General features: G+C 40.1%; 1 protein-coding gene across 1 annotated transcript in view; it reads left to right on the top strand.

Annotated features, from left to right (window-relative positions):
* The first annotated feature begins 517 nt into the window (after positions 1-517).
* The window catches only part of LOC112980763 (growth hormone-releasing hormone receptor), a 29,921-nt gene continuing 12,281 nt past the window's right edge, over positions 518-18,157 (top strand). The window contains exons 1-8 of the mRNA XM_026095917.2: positions 518-639; positions 6,982-7,084; positions 8,782-8,889; positions 10,104-10,204; positions 13,303-13,400; positions 15,123-15,255; positions 16,177-16,330; positions 17,648-17,708. Of these exons, the coding sequence (XP_025951702.2) occupies positions 583-639; positions 6,982-7,084; positions 8,782-8,889; positions 10,104-10,204; positions 13,303-13,400; positions 15,123-15,255; positions 16,177-16,330; positions 17,648-17,708 (815 nt within the window). The 5' untranslated portion in view covers positions 518-582. The remainder of the gene's footprint in view (positions 640-6,981; positions 7,085-8,781; positions 8,890-10,103; positions 10,205-13,302; positions 13,401-15,122; positions 15,256-16,176; positions 16,331-17,647; positions 17,709-18,157) is intronic.

Genomic DNA, 18,157 nt, shown 5'->3' with positions numbered 1-18,157 from the left:
ATCAATGTGCAAAATGTACCACACAGTATTTGTGTTCACATGCCTGCAAGCAGATTTGGTCTTTATTTCAAGGTATAGTAACATGGTCATTGTATTACATATAAACACACCAACACAGAGATACATTCAAGCCAAAATAAGAAGCATGTTTTATTAGAAGATAATTGATATTAAAATACCTGCTAGGAGAGGGTTTGCTTCATGTCTACCGTATTTTTTTAATGCAGCCTGACCAACATTCAGAGCTGTTCATCCCTCCTAAAATTGTTCTGTGTCACAGAAAACCCCCCCCAAGGGTCTCTCCAGAAGGTGCCAAGAATTCCCATAATCTTGGGAGCAATCACTCAACTCATCCATTCCCATCTTTGAGCATGCAACAAGGTCAAAAGGGTGGAAAGTAAGTCAATCACAGCTTAGAGAGTTGTTAATATTTAGTTCCCACTTAACTGTACTGTTACGTCACTTCTGTGCAAAACGATAAATGCTTCAGATCAGCAACTGAATAGGAGAAGGAGAAGCTAAAAGATGATGAAAGATGCTAAGAAAGGCTGAAGAAGTGAATTCTGACACTTGCTTTGGAACATGAACTGGAGCATCTTACACCACTGTGCCTTGTACACCCTGAGTCTTGCAGCGCTTGTAAGTAATTGCATGAAATAAATGTTTAATTTACTGTTTTTCAATAATTGAACAATGTCTCCTTGGAGCAGATGGTCAAATAGAGCTCTGCTTCTTTGCATGACTATATTTCTTCTTTATTTGCTTTGGATTCTTGTTAAACAAAGCAAGATGCTGTGTAAAGTGTGAACAGCGGCAGAAGGGACACATGCTGCACGATTTATGTACCAATGCATTTCACTGCTTTCATACCACACACTCACTAAGGAGAAACAACATTGCTGGCAGCAGACTGTTTTTATGTAGGCTTTAAAAGACAGTGACAAAGAAGGGCTGTTACAACAGAGCAGCTGAGCTTGGAAAGTGTTTTGCTAAATTTCAGCAAATGCAGTCCTATTAGTTATCATTTCATCTGCTTTTTTGGTAACAATAAAATTATTTAGTATATAAGCAGCTGAGATGCTACAGGTAACAAATGAGTTGAGCCAGCATGGATTCTTAAGCCAGAATTAGAAAAGTCCAGTAGCATTAAAAAAAAAAAAATCCCTAGAGGTCTTGCTGATATTTTACTTCTGGCAATGATGAGTGAACCAGATTTCAGGATCACATCAATGTCAGGGAAGGGGTGTGAAAAGTGGGGGAAGGATACTTCCTTTGCCTTTGAGAGCAATGACATTTTCAGCATCTTCCTTTTATGATCCTTATGCTATATCCTTTCCGCTTCCCTGGGAATCATAACTCAGAGATTCTCTTCTCCAAAGGATCGTTTTGTGAGGGGCTGCACAGCAGCCAGTTCTTTGTGGATCGAGAGAAACACGGTATTGTGAAATGACTGAAAATACTTTTTACTGGTGTGAGGCTATGGTTTCCTTTGCATCGTCCCTGCAACAAACTCCGCTCCCCTGCAGTGCGATCACAGGAGTACCATTGCTTACGAGCAGAGCATCAGCATGCAGTGCTACTAGTTAATAATACTACTGAAAGTCTCTCTAAGAACCTGTCCCGTTTGCTCTAGAGAAGTAGTACTTTCTTCTACAGAATCGCACTGGTTACAGTGGGATCAAAACCTATGTGTTTATTTGTAAGTGGATGATATAAATCTCCTAGTGTGTATTTACATGTTTTATTATAATGGAGGATAGGCAAGCAACTGTTATTTTGACTAGAAAATGATGGGAAAAGCCATCTGTTTTCATTGTTGGGGTAATTTAATAGTATGCTTTCCCTGGAAGAGTTGAAGTCAACTTTTGGAGAGATTTTAAATGCTTAAGAGGCTGGCTTTCAGCTTTTATAAACTGAGCTTTTTCTTTTTTTTTTTCCTTCATTGCTTGTGTGGTACTTACTGTAGTGTGAAAAGAATGCAAATGTTGAGCTATTCTGATGTACATGAGAGAAAACAGAAGAAAAGCAACATTCAAGTAAGACATTTTTCATGATGTTATGAAAACACCCAGAATAATTAAGAAAATAAGTCTTCTTTCCAACGTGTGGTTTTTATGTCCATCTTAAGAGCATGATCTGGTAGGTTTTTTTTAATGACAGAAAAAGACTTTCAGCTGGGGCCCTCTGACAATACTAAAGATCAGCTTGATTTTCAGCAGTTATGCTAACCCACAACTCCATTTAATACAGTAACTAATGGATGCAGCAACTGCAAATACATCTTCTGTTTGGAATGTATCATTACTTACTTCATTTGCACTTTTGGTCTTAAACATCAACAAGAAGGTTCTTTTATACCACTGTTTGGGAAGACCCCCCCAAGGGAGTGGGACAGTAGAGGCAGCCTCAGGCATCAGGCACCGCTGTGGGCTCAGCAAGAGCTGGTCAGGGCCAGAGAGGCCCGTTAGCATCCTCAGGGCCCTGACAGCAGCTCAGCTTGGGCAGTATCTGCTGAAACCATCCTTCATTTACCATATCAGTTCTTTTATCTGGAAAGTGCTCTAGAGCTCATAGGATATTTTTAGTTTCCACGTTTTCCACCTTATCCTCATTCTTTACAGCAATTAACTAGGGATGTTGGTTAAAGTGGACATGAATGAAAGGCTATCAGCACTCTGCCATGCTGCTGGGAACATCGTGAAGATGTAGCTGACATTTCTACATGCCAAATTCCTTGAAAGGCACCTAGTGTCCAGGGAGTTTGCTGCTTAGTTTGGTGTGACCTGCTGGACTACTATGGATGCTCTGAGAATGCAAACCAGTTGGAAAACCAGGGACCATTAAGAGGCCCCTCATTATCCCATAAGTAATGATATATCAGTAGATAACATGGAAAATTTTGGCTTTTAAAAGACTGGCTCCAGAAATGATATCCTTAAACTGGCATGGACTTGGGGCAATGAGTTCCAAAACTGTCGTCCATCTGTTCCCTCCTCCTTGGGTTCTTCCAAGTCCTGCTAACAGTTACTGAAACTTGTTGGATATGTCCCATTTTTGTACTTGAAGGTCGCATGTGCGGATGCAGAAGTGTTTCAGGCTGCGTGTTTAAGAACTTATACTTCCTAACTAAGCTTTACTGATCTACTGGCTCTCCTGAAAAACAGAAAATGAAAACTTGAAGCTTCTTTGATTTGGTAGATAATTGAACCTAGGTTTGTTACATCCTAAATGACCATTTTAGCCTTTAGCCTCTTAAAAATCTGCTGTTGCCTAATCAACTGGCAACAGCATATTTTTAAAAGGAGACACATACATTTTGCTCAGCTTTGTGAAATGATTGTCGTCACTCACCTTCAAGAGAAGAATCTGGGTTCTGGATCAAAAATGGGTGGAAGAGTTTTTTGCAGGTCAATGAGTCAGTCATTTGAAGAGGGAATATCTGTTTACAAAACTTGCATCCTCCTCTTTCCACATCACCGATCATGTTCCCCTGGATTTCTTTCTTACTGCAGCAAGGTCTACAGAACAGATGTGCCTGCAGATCTCACCTACTATCTATTAAGAGTTTGTTAGAGAAGTGATACTTTACACCCTTCCATCTTCATGGATGTAAGCAATCATGAAAAGTACTGGAACCTCTACTTCATGTTTCCTCTACTAATTACCAGAATTAAGAAAAAAGAAACAAATCAACTTGGGGTTCCTGTTTTGCCTCATTTACCCAAAACAGGAAGCTGTCTGAGGTGCAAGAGCCCACATTCATCCACCATAATATTAAACATTTCACTGAAGAGCCTAAAGTAAGATGGCAGTCATCCATAGTAAGATGGCAGTCATCCAAGGCTCTCCCTCTGGTCCATGGAGAGAGTAATGTCTCCTTAGGACAACTCAGCTCCCAGGTAATCTGAATCACCATCTGGGAGAGGTATTCAGTGAAAGGACAGGAGACAATGGGCACAAATTGAAATACAGAAAAATCTGTTTAAACATAAGAAAAAGCTTTTTTAACTGTGAAGTGGTCCAACACTGGAAGATGTTGCCCAGAGAGGCTATGAAGTCTCCATCCTTGGAGATACTCAGAACCAAGCTGGACAAGGTTCTCAGTAACTTGCCCTAGCTGACACTGCTTTGAGCAGGGGGTTGGACTAGATGATGTCCAGAGGTACCTTTCAGCCTCTGCCATTTGGTGACTCTGTGACTCTGCACCTGTCTCTATCTAGGAACTATAGAAGATGTTTCTACAGGGAGAAACCTAACATGAGTGAACCAGCAGACTGGAAGGCTTAAAAAAACTTTATGGAGCTTCCTATCTCTAGGGATCTTAGAAGCCAGAAACATCTATCTTACTGCCAGGCAAAATAGCTTTGCAGTGATCTGTGCACAAGCCTGCATACAGACGGTCGTTGTAGTAAGTGGGATCCATGTGAGTCAGTGCTGAAGACCAGATCTGATTAAGTTACCTTGGACTCCTTTATAGTCAGGGGGGTCCTAGTGAATGGAGGGTAAGGCACAGTTAATTTCATCCGAAAGTAAATGTCTAAACTAAATCAAATGAACTGTGCATAAAAATGCCAGTATCTCTCTATTAGGCTCATTAAAAGAGCCTAAGATAAATTGATATGAACATCTCTACAGATGCAGAAACCAAATGGAGTTGAGTTGCACACAGACAAATTTATTCTTGTATGAAACAAAGGCTTACACCTCTATCCCATGATTTGGAGCTTCCAGAGGTGAGTAAAAGAAAAGGGAGCAGAAAATGATTTTGAGCAAGTAAGTATATGGGACGTGTTCAGAGTGTTTGAGAACCTGATTCTAGGTCTTTGTAGAAATAGATGCTCTTGGGAGGTGGATAGATCTAGAGTAGAGCCTGAATGGGAGTGGGATAAATCTTTTAGTTTATTTTTCCTGAATTCTGTCATAACAGTGCTCACTCAAACAGCAGTTAGTACCGACTTGAATATAAACTGTGAGAGCATCTCTTAAGGTCAGGGCTTCTTGGAGAACGAGGCAATGGTTTAAATCCCTGGCATTCGATCAGCCTCACCTTTTTCTTTCAGATGCTTGAGGTAAAGTGTTACGAGTTTGGAAACTTAGAAAGAAAAAGAAAAAAAAAATTCTGGACTGGTAAGCAAGCCAAACATTCTTTGTTCTTGCCATGAACATTTCAGTGAGCAAAGACAGTTTTCACAGGCAAAATAAATCTAGTCATTCTTTTTTTTGCCAAGAGAAATAATTTAGGACCATGCAAATGGGTACGTTTCCTGCCTGCTGAGATTTTTCTGGGCACAGTTCACCAAACCAAGCAAACGCTGTAAGATAGTTTTTCAGTAAATGGGATGACTGTTTTTTTTCTAACGACTACTTTTTGCAAGAACTTCCACATACAAAGGGAAATGAGCTTCTCAGCATAGATGACTTTCATTGTCCAGGATGAGCATCAGGAGAGGAAGAATAAATAAATGTTGGCATGAGAAGAGATATCAGATGAGCTGTCTGCCAGTTTTGCAGGAAAACCCAAAAGTGCAGTGGATTGGAAGCAGAATAGCTCCTTGCAATAAAAATATGTAGGTACAAGCCATGTTCAACCACCAGGGTCCAGGCCACAGAACTGCAAGGGCTGCACGGTGAATCCAGCGCTCTCCTAACGAGCAGGCTGGGAGTCTAGAGTTAGCCAACAAACAGTTTAAATACTCTGCAGATCAGCACGGGATAAGGACGTTAACATGGAGGGGAAACACCGGCTTGGTAGAACTATTACATTCTGCCCTCTGAATGACCTGAAAGCAAGCTATTTATTTCCCAGATTCCCTGAATATTAATTGTCCTTGTGTGGAACAAAACCGAGCCATATGCCAGCCACCTGCTCACTGCGCAGCTCTTATCCTGGTTTTGTTTCCTCGTGTATGTGCGTGTGTGTGCGCATGTTTGTATATCTATACACACACACACACAATGCACTGGCACCCACAGCCGGGAAGCAGAGCTGAGCTGAGACTGTCGCCGACTGCAACCGGCCTGCCAGGACGGGATACAATAGCTATGGCTGGGCAAGGCCCACGATGCTTTCTTTGTGGAAAAGGTGCGTGTGCTCTCCTGCACAGCTGCACAGGGCACACCCACGGCAGTCTGGGTCCCTTCAAATTCTCTTGCAGCATCCATGTAAGCATCTAGACTAAAGCAACCAAAGTGAGAAAGTGGGAAAGAGGCTATTGCTGTTAAAATTCTAGACTCCTTTTTTTTTCTACACACCAAAGCAACAAATGCCATTGGTCAGTTTTTCTCCAAACAATGGAGTTTTGCATCTTACCCTATGTATAGAAAGGCAGGTAGCAGAAGGGAGAGGATGGATTCATTCCTTCTGGAGTAGTGAATGGCTGAAGAGCCCATTCAGAAGACAATTTCTGCAGTAAACATACATGGTTCTAAGATGTTGTTTCACTGGAGGTTGTCAGGGGCATGTCTATGCTGAGGAGTAGGAGGGCTTTGCAGCATGCCCTGCAGTGTTGGTTCCTTCACCGTTAGCAGAAGGTGCTTCCAAGTGCACTCTGGTTTCCTGGGCCCAGACTTAGAAGAGACTAAAATAATGGTGCAAATAAGGCCTGCACTCAAACCCAGGCTCTAGGAAAGCCTTCAAAGTCTTGCAATAAAAACACAGAGAAATCTCGTGAACTGTCCAGTATGGAGCCTTAGCTCCATTCTCTAACAACTATACTGACTAAGGATCTGCTCTGATATAAATCGGCACAGCTCAGCTGCCTTTGGCTGGATTCACGAGCTGAAAACAGTCAGCATTTTGTGAGGAGACAGCATCTGTCAACAGGTGGAGCTTTGTGGCACTTTCACTGCGAAACTCTAAGCCAGTGCTCTGCAATTTTAACACAGCCTTGTTAGCTGCAGAAGTGTGGGTCCAGACTTAATGGCTCATGATATTCTTCCAAACTCCTTATTTCTAATCATCTTAAACTCTTCTTACTCTAGGTTGCTGGGAATGTTCATCCAGAATGTGATTTTATAACTGAGCTGAAGAAAAAGGAGGCTGAATGTCTGAAGGACTCAGAAGAACGTGGAAATGCGACGGCAGGTACCCATGAGGGAAGGCTGAAAAGACTGATGGAGAAGTGAGACGCCACCAGAGTCAGGATGCAGCACGTTGGCAATGTGCACTCCTTCTCCTGCTATGTGTTTTGGAATGTGCGCTGTGTATAAGTCAAAGAGTTTGAATGTTTTATTCACTGTCCCACATCCCTGTGCTCTGCTCAGCTCTTCTTCTATCTACCCTCATTCCCTTTGCTTCTTTTTTTCAACCCTTTCTCACATTTGGATATGGACAGTCCATCCCTCTGAGTGAATCCTCATGCCCTAGTCCCACTCTTCACTTATCCATCAGCTTCCGACAGCAGTGATGAAGCAGCTGTATCTATCGACTCAAGCAGATTTTGTGGGTTAGATCTCTTCCCTGATTGATTGCCTTGCATATGGTACATAAGCCAAAGCCTAGGATTTCATAAAAGATTGAATTTTGTTAACCACTTACTCCAAGTCATAACAAAATAGTTACTTGCTATCTTGTTTGGTGTTATCAGAAGCCAACAGGGGCATCTGTGTTTTAGTTCTGCTGAGGCATTTGTATCAAATACATCCATGTAAAATATAAAGTTCAGTAAGTAGAGACAGTTCAAACCGAAAGGTTCATTGTGTGTCATCTGAGAAAAGAAGGGAGAATTTTACTCCTTATTGTGAGAAGAAGTTGTTAATATAGCCAGTCAAGCACCTGGGAGGGCATCTGCTCTATGAGAAAATTTGGCATCTTCAGAAAGACGAGAGTCTTAAATGCAGCGGTAAGAGTGCTGAAACTATCTATCTCCTTCATAAATGAGATTTGAAGAAATGTTGGAAGACAGAAACTGAATCTGTTCAAACTCTCGCAAAGGAGTTTGACTGCAAAAGCTACTGTGTCTTACTGTTTTGTCATGTTGAAGAATACAGCACAAGCCCTGGGGTGTGCGGGAAGAATCACTGACAGGTAGGAAAGCGCCTACAGGGAGATGAATATACAGGGATGGAAGGGTTTGCTGATTTTCTTCCTTTGCATTTAGGTGTCTACACACAGGTGTCTGAATGCAATTAAGGTCTAAGTTTCTATTGTAGTTAATGGAGATATATCAATACAGTCAGTGAAGCCTAAAGAGCTGATCAGCCTCAAGCAGACACCTAGCTTTGAAGAGCTGGATAGGGACCTTAGCTTTGATCTTAGTTTTAGACCAAGTGTGTGGTTTTTTTTCTTCTTCTCCCCTTCCCCCCCCCCCCTCCCTTTTTCTCTGTCTTCTATAAACACTCAAAAACTGAATTGTCTGGTTTGGAAATTTTAAAAAAGTATCCTTGTTTGTATATTAACTTACACTGAGTGACAGCTAACTTCAGTGTAACTGAGTGCTATCATACTCCTCATGTGAAGGTCTGTTGACCATTAAAACTAGGATAACCCCTTAACAAGTACCGTAGCCTGGTCTTCCAGTTATCCACTCCCTCCCATTTCCACAATACAGTTCATTTATTGCATTATCTCTAAAAAAATCATCCCAGTCTAAGGTGGGTGTAACTTAAGCAGAGTAAATAGTCCTCTGGAGGTGTTTATATCTCACTATAGATTAAAAATTAAGCCTACACCAATTTTAAAAGAAATGTAACTGGTAGAAGGACAAAGTTAGAATGAAAATTCTTTCATTTTGATCAAATTTAATTATGCTTAAAAATATATTTTGCTTTCTGTTTTTTGAGGTTGCAAGAGAAGTTGGGACAAGCTACTGTGCTGGCCAGAGGCAGATGCTGGAGAGACACTTGCCTTACCCTGCCCGAACATCCTCTTTCACTTCATGAAGGAGCCAGGTGAGGTACCAGCATGGCTGTACTCCTATTGCTTTGTCTCCAGCCTGGGAAGCGTACTTCTTAAAAAGATGGCTTATTGCAAAGTCTTGCTCTGTGCTGAGATCAGAGCATTACTGGAAAGATTTCCATCAAACCTGAGAACGCTTGGCAGTTCTCCTCAGATTTTAAGCAGTATCCAACTGGATATAATCCCATAGTCTGTGATGAGACTCTGAGCTGAAGAACACTGAAATCAATGGAGTGACTTCCACTAGTTTCCACCGGCTTTGGGATCAGCTTGTTAGGTAACTTTTCTACTGAGCTCATATGGGGTTGTCTGGGTCAGAACTTGAGCATGGGCCTTTATGAGATTTATGCTCTGCTTAGTCTGAGATGAAATGAAAGGCTGAGGAATGAATAATGTGATTGTTCTTTAAGACCAAGGTTGGCAATACAAAACAGAATTTTGTCATTAAGTTGGCATAGGCATTGGGTCAAATGCAAGACTGTGCAAGCTAATGTGGTTCTACGTCTTTGTGGCTGCTTACTCTTCGGGTGACTTTGGCCAGGAACAAACTGCAAGCCCATAAAGAAGAAATGACCTTTCAGGAAAGGTTTGAATTTGGCAGTTCCACAAGAAAAAGAAACTTGAAAACCTAACCTGTGCCTCACCCAACACATGCTAGTTATAAATGAGGGATAAGGAAGATCCCCTTCGTCTGTGCATTTTCATTTCCTGCTCTGGGATTCTCTTACTTATCCTTCATCTGACTCATAAATCTTTTTTTTAATATGGAAATGTGTTTCACAGAACAAACTGCTTATACCAGTGTCTAATCTCCAAAGAAAGAGTAAGCCCCAAGGAAGGTGGTGTGAGAAGATGGTGCATTAGAGGGATGGGTGCTGAATGGGGCAGAAGTCTGATGGAGCAGTGCTTCCCAATCTTTTTCAGTGGACCTCCTTGCCCTTGCTGTCATTTCTTCTTTACCCCTTCCCACCTCTACCTCTGTCTCCTTGATCCTCTCATTTCTGCCCACGGTTTATCTCCAGATCAAAATTAAAAGTTTTGTACCTGAATACTTGAATGTAGGCATGCAAAATGTCTTATCAACTCTGTGAGATGCTAACGGAGATGGTCCTCCTGGTACGGCTTTCATGTTAGCAAGACATCTCTTGGTTTTAATTTTCTGTGATCTGTGGCTCTTCATTGGCAAAACCAAGTGCTTCTGTTTCAGCTGGGCTAGTGAGAAGGAACTGCACAAAGAAAGGCTGGTCTGACCCATTCCCTTCCTACTATATTGCTTGTCCAGTTGAAGATGAGGTTCCACTTGAAGAAGTAAGTTTGATTAAATAAATATGTGAGAGTGATGTGCTGACATTATGGGATTCCCTTCTATTCCTGAAGACCCCTGGGGAAGGAAACTCAGTTGAAACTGAAATGTTCTTACCGAGTATGGAATGCAATTCAAATTTTCCTCTGGTCTCTGGAAAATTATTGGGGATATTTTATTATTCAGGTTTAAGAGTGTAAAAATAAAGTTGATTGCAAATTCCATAGAATCGTGTGGCTCTGTTAAACTTGTTCACAGATATACCAGGTAAAGATGAGACCCCAAATCTTCATAAAATATGTATTAAGCTATTTAAGACCAGTCATTTAGATGATTTTATGGCATCACAACAGCACAGCAAATACATTGCTTTAACACCAGTATTTCAAATTCAGCAAAATCTTAGTGCAAGAAGGGAAGCTGGTTTCTCATTTTGCATTTCACAGTTTAATTAGTTCAGCAAGGAAGCAGAAATAAAATATATGCTCCAAAATCCAGATCTCCATAATGCAGATCAGAAACTGACCTAGTAGTTCAGTCAAATTTGTGGACTCAAATTTGTGACATTTAAACTTTGTCTGGACGGAAAAAAAAATAGTGCTTGATCTAACGGGGATACAAATAGACTGGATAGATGTACTTAGCTAGATATAACTACTCTTTTGGAGAAAAGAAACAAGTCTAAATAGCGAATGCAATATCATTTAATGCAAACATATCACAGCCCTGTTAGTGTTATATGAAATCTGTGTTGTGATCAGGACTTACTGCTTTTTAGCTACTTCAGAGTAAACTAGGAATAACTCAGTGGAATGAATCAGAAAAATATCCGCTAAAGCAAACAGATAGAAAGGAGGTGAGAATTAACCCCCACAGGCTGAGTGGGATTTATATCATCAAACTTTAAGCAGTTAAAACTTAGTTTTCTGGTCTAACACTAGTTCTTTGCACTACCTCTATACAGACTAGACACCACACTTCTGACTTTATTAGTAGGGCAAATACCATCCCTTTTTGTCCAACATAGAGAAAATGAAAATAACATTTATACCGTATTTGTGGTAGACCACTGAACTTGCTGCTGAGAGCTTAGTTCCTATGGCACTGGAGATATTTACCTTTTTGTCTTCCCACTGTTTTTGTACTGGTTGCTCTCATGCTGTTTAACTCAAACTTCCTCTCCAGCCTCTGAGCCACAGTACCCGCTGCCCTCTGTAAATAAACACTGCTGAAATGCAACTCTTGATTTTTTCCCCCCCTTTCTTTTATTGCTTCCTTGCACTTCTGGTGTAAAAACAATCATAAATGAGTCTGCTGAGTTTTTTGGCAGTAACCCACATTTTATATCTAGGAGAACTCCTCAGCTGCATGTTTATTCACTTAAGGATTGGATTATTGCTTTGTGTGTTTTTTGTCTCTGATTTGTAAGTGGAGGTCACAGACTAAGATGAACCTTGCACAGCTTTGGTATGCTTCTTAGAAAGTGGCATCTTTCAGACTTTCTGCATAGCTTTGTAGCTCTGGTGCCTTGTTCCAGCCCTGGCTGGAGTTTTGCATAGTCAGGTATATTGCTAATCATATACAATCTATGGTTCATCCACCAGATAGAATAAATGCATTTTATTTTACTTCCTTTACTTACTTACTTGTACTTTCCACCTTATTTAATTGTACCAGTCTGAAAAGAAAAATAAAGTTGTGTAGTTCAAAGCTGATCACCACAGGGTGGATATATATAAAGCTTTAGTTTGGATCAGGAGTGAGGTTTTCCAGGAAATCTCCGTGTTGATCCCACCTACTGCACTAGCGGGTGCGAATGCCGAATGCACTTATTGTGCACCAACCAATAATAAAAGTTCAGCCTATGGGATGAGACTGCAGCGAGTCTGAAATTAGGATGAGAAGAGTTGCCTTCTAGGGTGCTTGTTTACCTCCAGTAGAAAAAGAGCTTTTGAGAAACTAGCTGGCTACATCTAAACTTGTAAATAAAACAGACCAGGGACTTTTTTTTAAATTTATTTGCCCCAGAACCAGTGGGGGCAGTGCTGGAACAGCCTGTGGCTTTTGTCTATCCTCAGCCATGCACAGGCATTGGTCATGGGAATATAAATTAGCCTGGGCCAAAATTGTTCCAGGACGGTGTTAACAATTAAACAGTACAGACAGCCCTGTGACCACACTCTGATGCTGCCCGTTTTATTACTTTAGACTCATCTGCTTGGAGATAGACTGCTGACTTTTAGATACCTAGAATAAATGAAATAAATCCTAGGCAACATCAGCCTTATAATGATTGAAGTGATATTTAAGGCTTAAAGCAAGTATCTGTCCCTCTCCACAGTGAACTGCATAGCTGTATGTTAGGATATAGAAACACTGAAATTGGACCCAAAGCACAGACTGTATGAGATTAAAGGGGAAGGTCTGGACGGCATTTTAATTTCAGATCTGCAGCCTATGCCTTATCCATTCTATTTTCTGCTTCCTTGGTGGTGATTGAAGTCAGCTCATCCTCACTTAAGAAGCATGTCTGATTGACTATCTGACTGAACAAAAATTGAGTTTGGGAGTAAGGATGAAGGGGAAAAAAAAGACAAACCTTGAAATAAAACAGAAAAATAATAGAAAATGGAAAAGAATAGGTGGCAAAGTTGTAAGTAAGGAAGCAGAGTGAAGGAAAGTGGAGAGACATAAGGAAAGACTGATGCAGCATTCTGTATTCGTCATGCAGACAGCTGCCAAAAGGAGTATCCTGCTAGTACTGCTGTGGAGAAAACATGCCAACTTTATTAAAATGAAAAAATTTTTGTCAATGCCTTTGTGGAAGATAGGCTTAATTTTTTAGGATCTTATGAATGAGCTTGAAACCATCCTAAACCTTCTCACACTGTGCCACATCCATGCATCCATAGAATGGGTCTCCATAAAAAAAGTCATGAATGTTTGATTTCCATTGAATTTTGCTCTGTGATTAAAGCGGGGGGAAAGGCAGTCAGGGATGTGAACAGACCAGAAGCACCAATCAAAGTAAAACTGTTAGAAACAGTAAAAGAGGTTTCCTTTGGTTGCAAGTTATGTGACAATTCATTCTCTTTTTTTATAGCAATACTACTTTTCTACTATAAAGATCATCTATACTGTAGGATACAGTGTATCTATCACCTCACTTATTATTGCCGTGACAGTTCTTATTGCATTCAGGTATGTAGAGTTATCCTCTAACATTAATTTATTTAATAGTCCTTCGATCAGGTGAGGCAACATTAGACATAATGAATTAGTGTAGATAGAAATTTAGAAGAATAAAAGTAAAACAGATAGACAACGTTGGTTTAATGATATTAAATTGAGGCCAAATATGGAAGGAGATGATCAGAGAAAGTCAGAAATGAGACAAATCAGAGCTGGGAAGTAAACCCAGGTTGTCTATTGGCAGAAGTTGTCAACTCACTTTGATCCTAAATAACCAATATACATGTTTGTTTGCTTTAGCTGGAATGAAGAACACTTTTGGTAAGCTAAGTGTGCTTGTCTTGTAAAGGCTCAGTAGATTTTATACTAATGAGAAGATAAAAGAACTCCATTCTGAGTCAACATTCCTACGCTACTGTGTATATGAACACTGAAATATTTATACCCAAGACATGTTTTGAAAGTTGGGCTGTGAATTTGGCTGAGCTGGTATGCTTGCTTTCCCATAGAACTATCCACCTATGAGACATTTTCAGGTATTAATTAGGGTATTTGGAGTAAAAACAGTTGTTTATTATAACTTTTACTGTAGATGTCATGTTTGCTGTCATGTAGGATTTCTTTTGTTAATCTTTGTTTGTCCCTTGTAATTGTTTATACCTTTGAGTTTTATTACACTGTGAAAAATCAGGTTTCCCTGGGGAAAGTTTCTTGACCTCTGTGGTTCCTAGCTCATGTCTGGAAGTCAAGTTATGTTCACTGACAGCTACTCTGACCTTGCAAAAACAAACCAAGTCGAAGAAGTGGAAAGAAAGAAACAATAGACAGAAAGAGACTTATAAATAGGGAGGAAAGAATTATAGTTCAACAATGGGGTTGGTGTTTCAGTTCAGCAACAAAATGCTGCACACTGTAAACCAGCTTTAAGATTAGGTGACCCTGAGTTTACCGGAACTGGAGTGAATTCATCTTTTAATAAGACTGGATTATCATTTTAGCATTAAATGAAGATATAGAGTTGAAGCTGCATAACTCCTCCAAAAATCTGTATTTGTCAACAGTCAGAAAATTTAATCTTAACTAACTAAAGGTAGGAATTTAAAATAGAGGTGCTAACTTATTTTAAAGCAGTTATCTGCATTCATTTAATTCATAAAAGTAATTCTGGTAGACTAAAGAAATATCCTTTAATTATGGATAAGGCTACAGAGCGATTTAATGCAATTGCAATTATCCATGGAATTTTGCACTGTAGACAACCTTGCTAAATAATCATTGCCCCATTCAATGAGAAAACTGTCTATTCAGTCTGAGATGTCACTGCATTTCTTGTTCTTGGGAGCTGCTTAGCCGCAGTCAACATAATATCAGGGAAATCAGTCCTCACATGCAGGCTTCCCTTGGCCCAGACATGATGCTAACCAGAAGACAGCCCTGCTCAGGTATACACAACATGAACTAAAGCTGAGGTTCTTGGAAACTGTTAGGTCAGAAACATTAAGGGAGCTTGGCACCACCTAAGGAGAGAGGAGATTCAGAGATAGACTGTGGGTGAGTTGCACTACATGATGAAGGTTCCTATTGACTAGGGAGAGCTCAATGGATGAAAGTCTTCTTTCTGTGTGTGCCTAGAGGCATTTGAGATGAAACAGGGCCTTAACGCATATTTGAATTAATACCAGCAAAAGTGAGTGAATTGCTTCAGAAGGACCTTTTTTCCTTTTCATCCAGGAGGCTTCGCTGTCCCAGAAATTATATCCACGTACAGCTCTTTTTTACTTTTATTTTAAAAGCTATTGCCATTTTCATTAAGGATGCTGTCCTTTTCCAAGAGGAAGACATTGACCATTGCAGGCTCTCTACGGTAAGCACATGAAAAGCAGGGTACAATGGTACTTTGTGTTTTTTGCATAGTGTCAGCATATGGCTTCATTTTTCATTATTGCTTTTTCTTATATTTTAATATTTTAATGTGGTATCTGCCCCTAAATCATTCTTTTATGCAGTATGTTTTACCTCCATACATTTGGATCTCATGCCCTTCTAAGTTCTGAATGCATCAGTTTGTGGTCCTATAGTACTCTAAATTAGATACAGGCTTTGTTATAGAAAAAGAAAATAGCGTCGTAATACTGTTAACCGTCTATAATCTGAGGCCTAAAATTGAAGACCTCTGAGTACTGCACAACACATGCTTTTAAAGATGTTTCTTCTGGAAGTGTTGGATTCCATCTTCTGATGGAAAGCTCTGAATTGTAGCTTACAGGACACGCAAGGTTCTAGGCAAACAGCCTTCTTTGGTCCAACCATAAAAACTGTCAATAAACCAACAGTTTTCAAAACCATGCTTCTGGGCTGATTCTTCTGCCTGCATTGCTCTTGGCCGCACAAAGTTTCAAACTGAGCCTAAGAGGGAAAGCAAAATATGACAGGTTCTTGAACATATTTTTATCCAAGGGCTATTGAGAGTTGGACTCTACTTGTGTAAGGTACACTGAAGGCCAGTGCATTTGTGAGAGAAATCACATGCTTGGAAGATTGCTTTAGATCTGTATGCTAGAAATATGGCTCAAAGTCCAGTGGAGGTTGCAAGGTACTATGATGGTTAAAGCCTTACTTTTCAGAAAGCCATATTACAGCTGAAGATCTCTTTTTTAATACACATGTAACTATGAGGTCTTTCTCTGTGTATATCTCAGCCAGAATTACAGATGCTTAATTCATTTGAAAATCAATCAGGTTTCCACATGTGTAATGCCAAAAATTTGCCTTTCTTATTTCCTAGACCGAATGCAAGATCTCAGTTGTTTTCTGTCACTACTTTATGATGACCAATTTCATGTGGCTGCTAGTAGAGGCTCTTTACCTAAACTGTCTACTACTATCATCCCTTTCTCATGGCAGAAGATATTTTTGGTGGCTTGTTCTGTTTGGCTGGGGTAAGTAAGGGTTTGAGATGATAGTAAAAGGGCAAGATATTCCAAAAGGCTTTATCCATCTCATAAAAATACCGGATGTGGGAACTAGTCTGTCTAATTGCTTTGCTTTTATTTTTACACACCTACTAGTGAGGAACAATCAAGCCTTTTAAAAGTAAGGCAATAAAGTCCATGTGAAATGTGTGGAAAATTAAGTATATTTGAGGACCCACAGAGAGACATCCAGTCACTTCACTTAGATAACAGCTTTTCCTCACTGAAAACACAGATGCCTCCAAGGATCTCTCCTAACCACTTAAGTGAGGTGTATCTTTCTCTATGGAACTAACAGGAAATCCTAAGAGCTTCTGTTAATGTGGAATATAGTTAGTCTTCTTCCGAGAATGGCTCCATCTCAAGGCATAGCAGGCATCATCGTAGGGTTGCATGGTCATTTTTTGAATAAAACACTCACCCAGGAGCTCTATTCACTAGATATTTATGCAGACGTGAGACAGCAATGTCTCCAAGCCTTTTTGTTGTAGTCTGCAATAAATGGAATGGTTCAGACTTTTGTGGGGACTTAGACACCAGAAATTAAGGAGCTACCCCCGAAACCTGCTGTGTAAAGGAAAAGCCAAAGGACTCAGTCCTGGGGCTCCACGGGCAGGTGGAGGTAACTTGCCCAGAGAAATTTTCAGCCAGTTCAGGAAGGCAATCCATGCATCTTGCCACCAAAGGTTAAGGTAGGCCTGACAGCTAAGTAGACTGAATCACCCTTCATGTTTTAGGAAGATTTCCTTTTCAGGAAGGATAAAGGTAGGCTAGATCACATTCTATCTTTGTGAATTGCTAATATTTATGTTGTTTGAAGATTTGATAAATGCTACTCCCTAATATTTTGTCATGCTAAAAGCACAGCTTATTACATAAATCTGGGTTTGAATCTGTTATTTGCGTGCAGGGACTTCAGGTGAAATCACACATGTGAGTTGTATTTGTGTCAGTAAGAGATTGCAACTTCATGCCTCCACGGCAGCACTATATTGTGTGCAAAGTTACTTCTGTATCTCTTTACAGCTTCACAATGATGCATGATCTCCAAACAGTCAGTTCCACAACTTGTTTCATTCCATCATGCATACTAGATTTTTTTTTTTTTTAATGTTTATACCCTAAGTGAGTCAAACGCTACTCCTGTTACACAACCAGGCCACAAATGGTAATTCCAGTTCTGGAAAAGGGGGATCTGTATCATCACAGCAGAGTTTCAGTAAACAAGATTTGGACTAATTGATGAATACAGACAACCAGTTTTTTTCTTTTTTTGTCTGACAGGTTTCCCAACACTTTTCACCCTTATATGGATATTAGCAAAATTCTACTTTGAAGACACAGCGTAAGTCATCGTTTTGTACACTATTCTATCTTCCTGAGTTGTACTTTTAAGGCAATGAAACATCCTTTTGCCACCCCTGGATCCCTAACATGGTGTTCTGTAGACTACTCTGCAGAAATATGACTTGTTAACCAAGAACAAGCTGATCAATGCTCCTGTCATTTCAATGACATGTAAATAGTATCTATTACCCTCATTTCCTTTCCCTACCTCACCCCCTGTAGATAAATACCTGTGGTGGGAGTTCTAAATTTCCATTCCACTACAGACGTAGCGAACGGGGTTTGTGACCTCCATTAGAGTGTGTGATGGTGCAGATACAAGTGTGGATGAGATCCTTCCTGGGAACCTGAGGCGTTTAATTGTGCTACAGGAAAACAAATGGATTCTAGTGAGATAAACAGACTAAGAAAGCAAAATCTGAGGAAATTCTGGTATGAAATACATTC

This window comes from Dromaius novaehollandiae, chromosome 2 (genome assembly GCF_036370855.1).
Source record: "Dromaius novaehollandiae isolate bDroNov1 chromosome 2, bDroNov1.hap1, whole genome shotgun sequence".
In the NCBI taxonomy this organism is placed as follows: Eukaryota; Metazoa; Chordata; class Aves; order Casuariiformes; family Dromaiidae; genus Dromaius; species Dromaius novaehollandiae.
The sequence above is the reverse complement of the archived record's forward strand: the minus strand, read 5'-3'. Positions and strand labels throughout refer to the sequence as shown.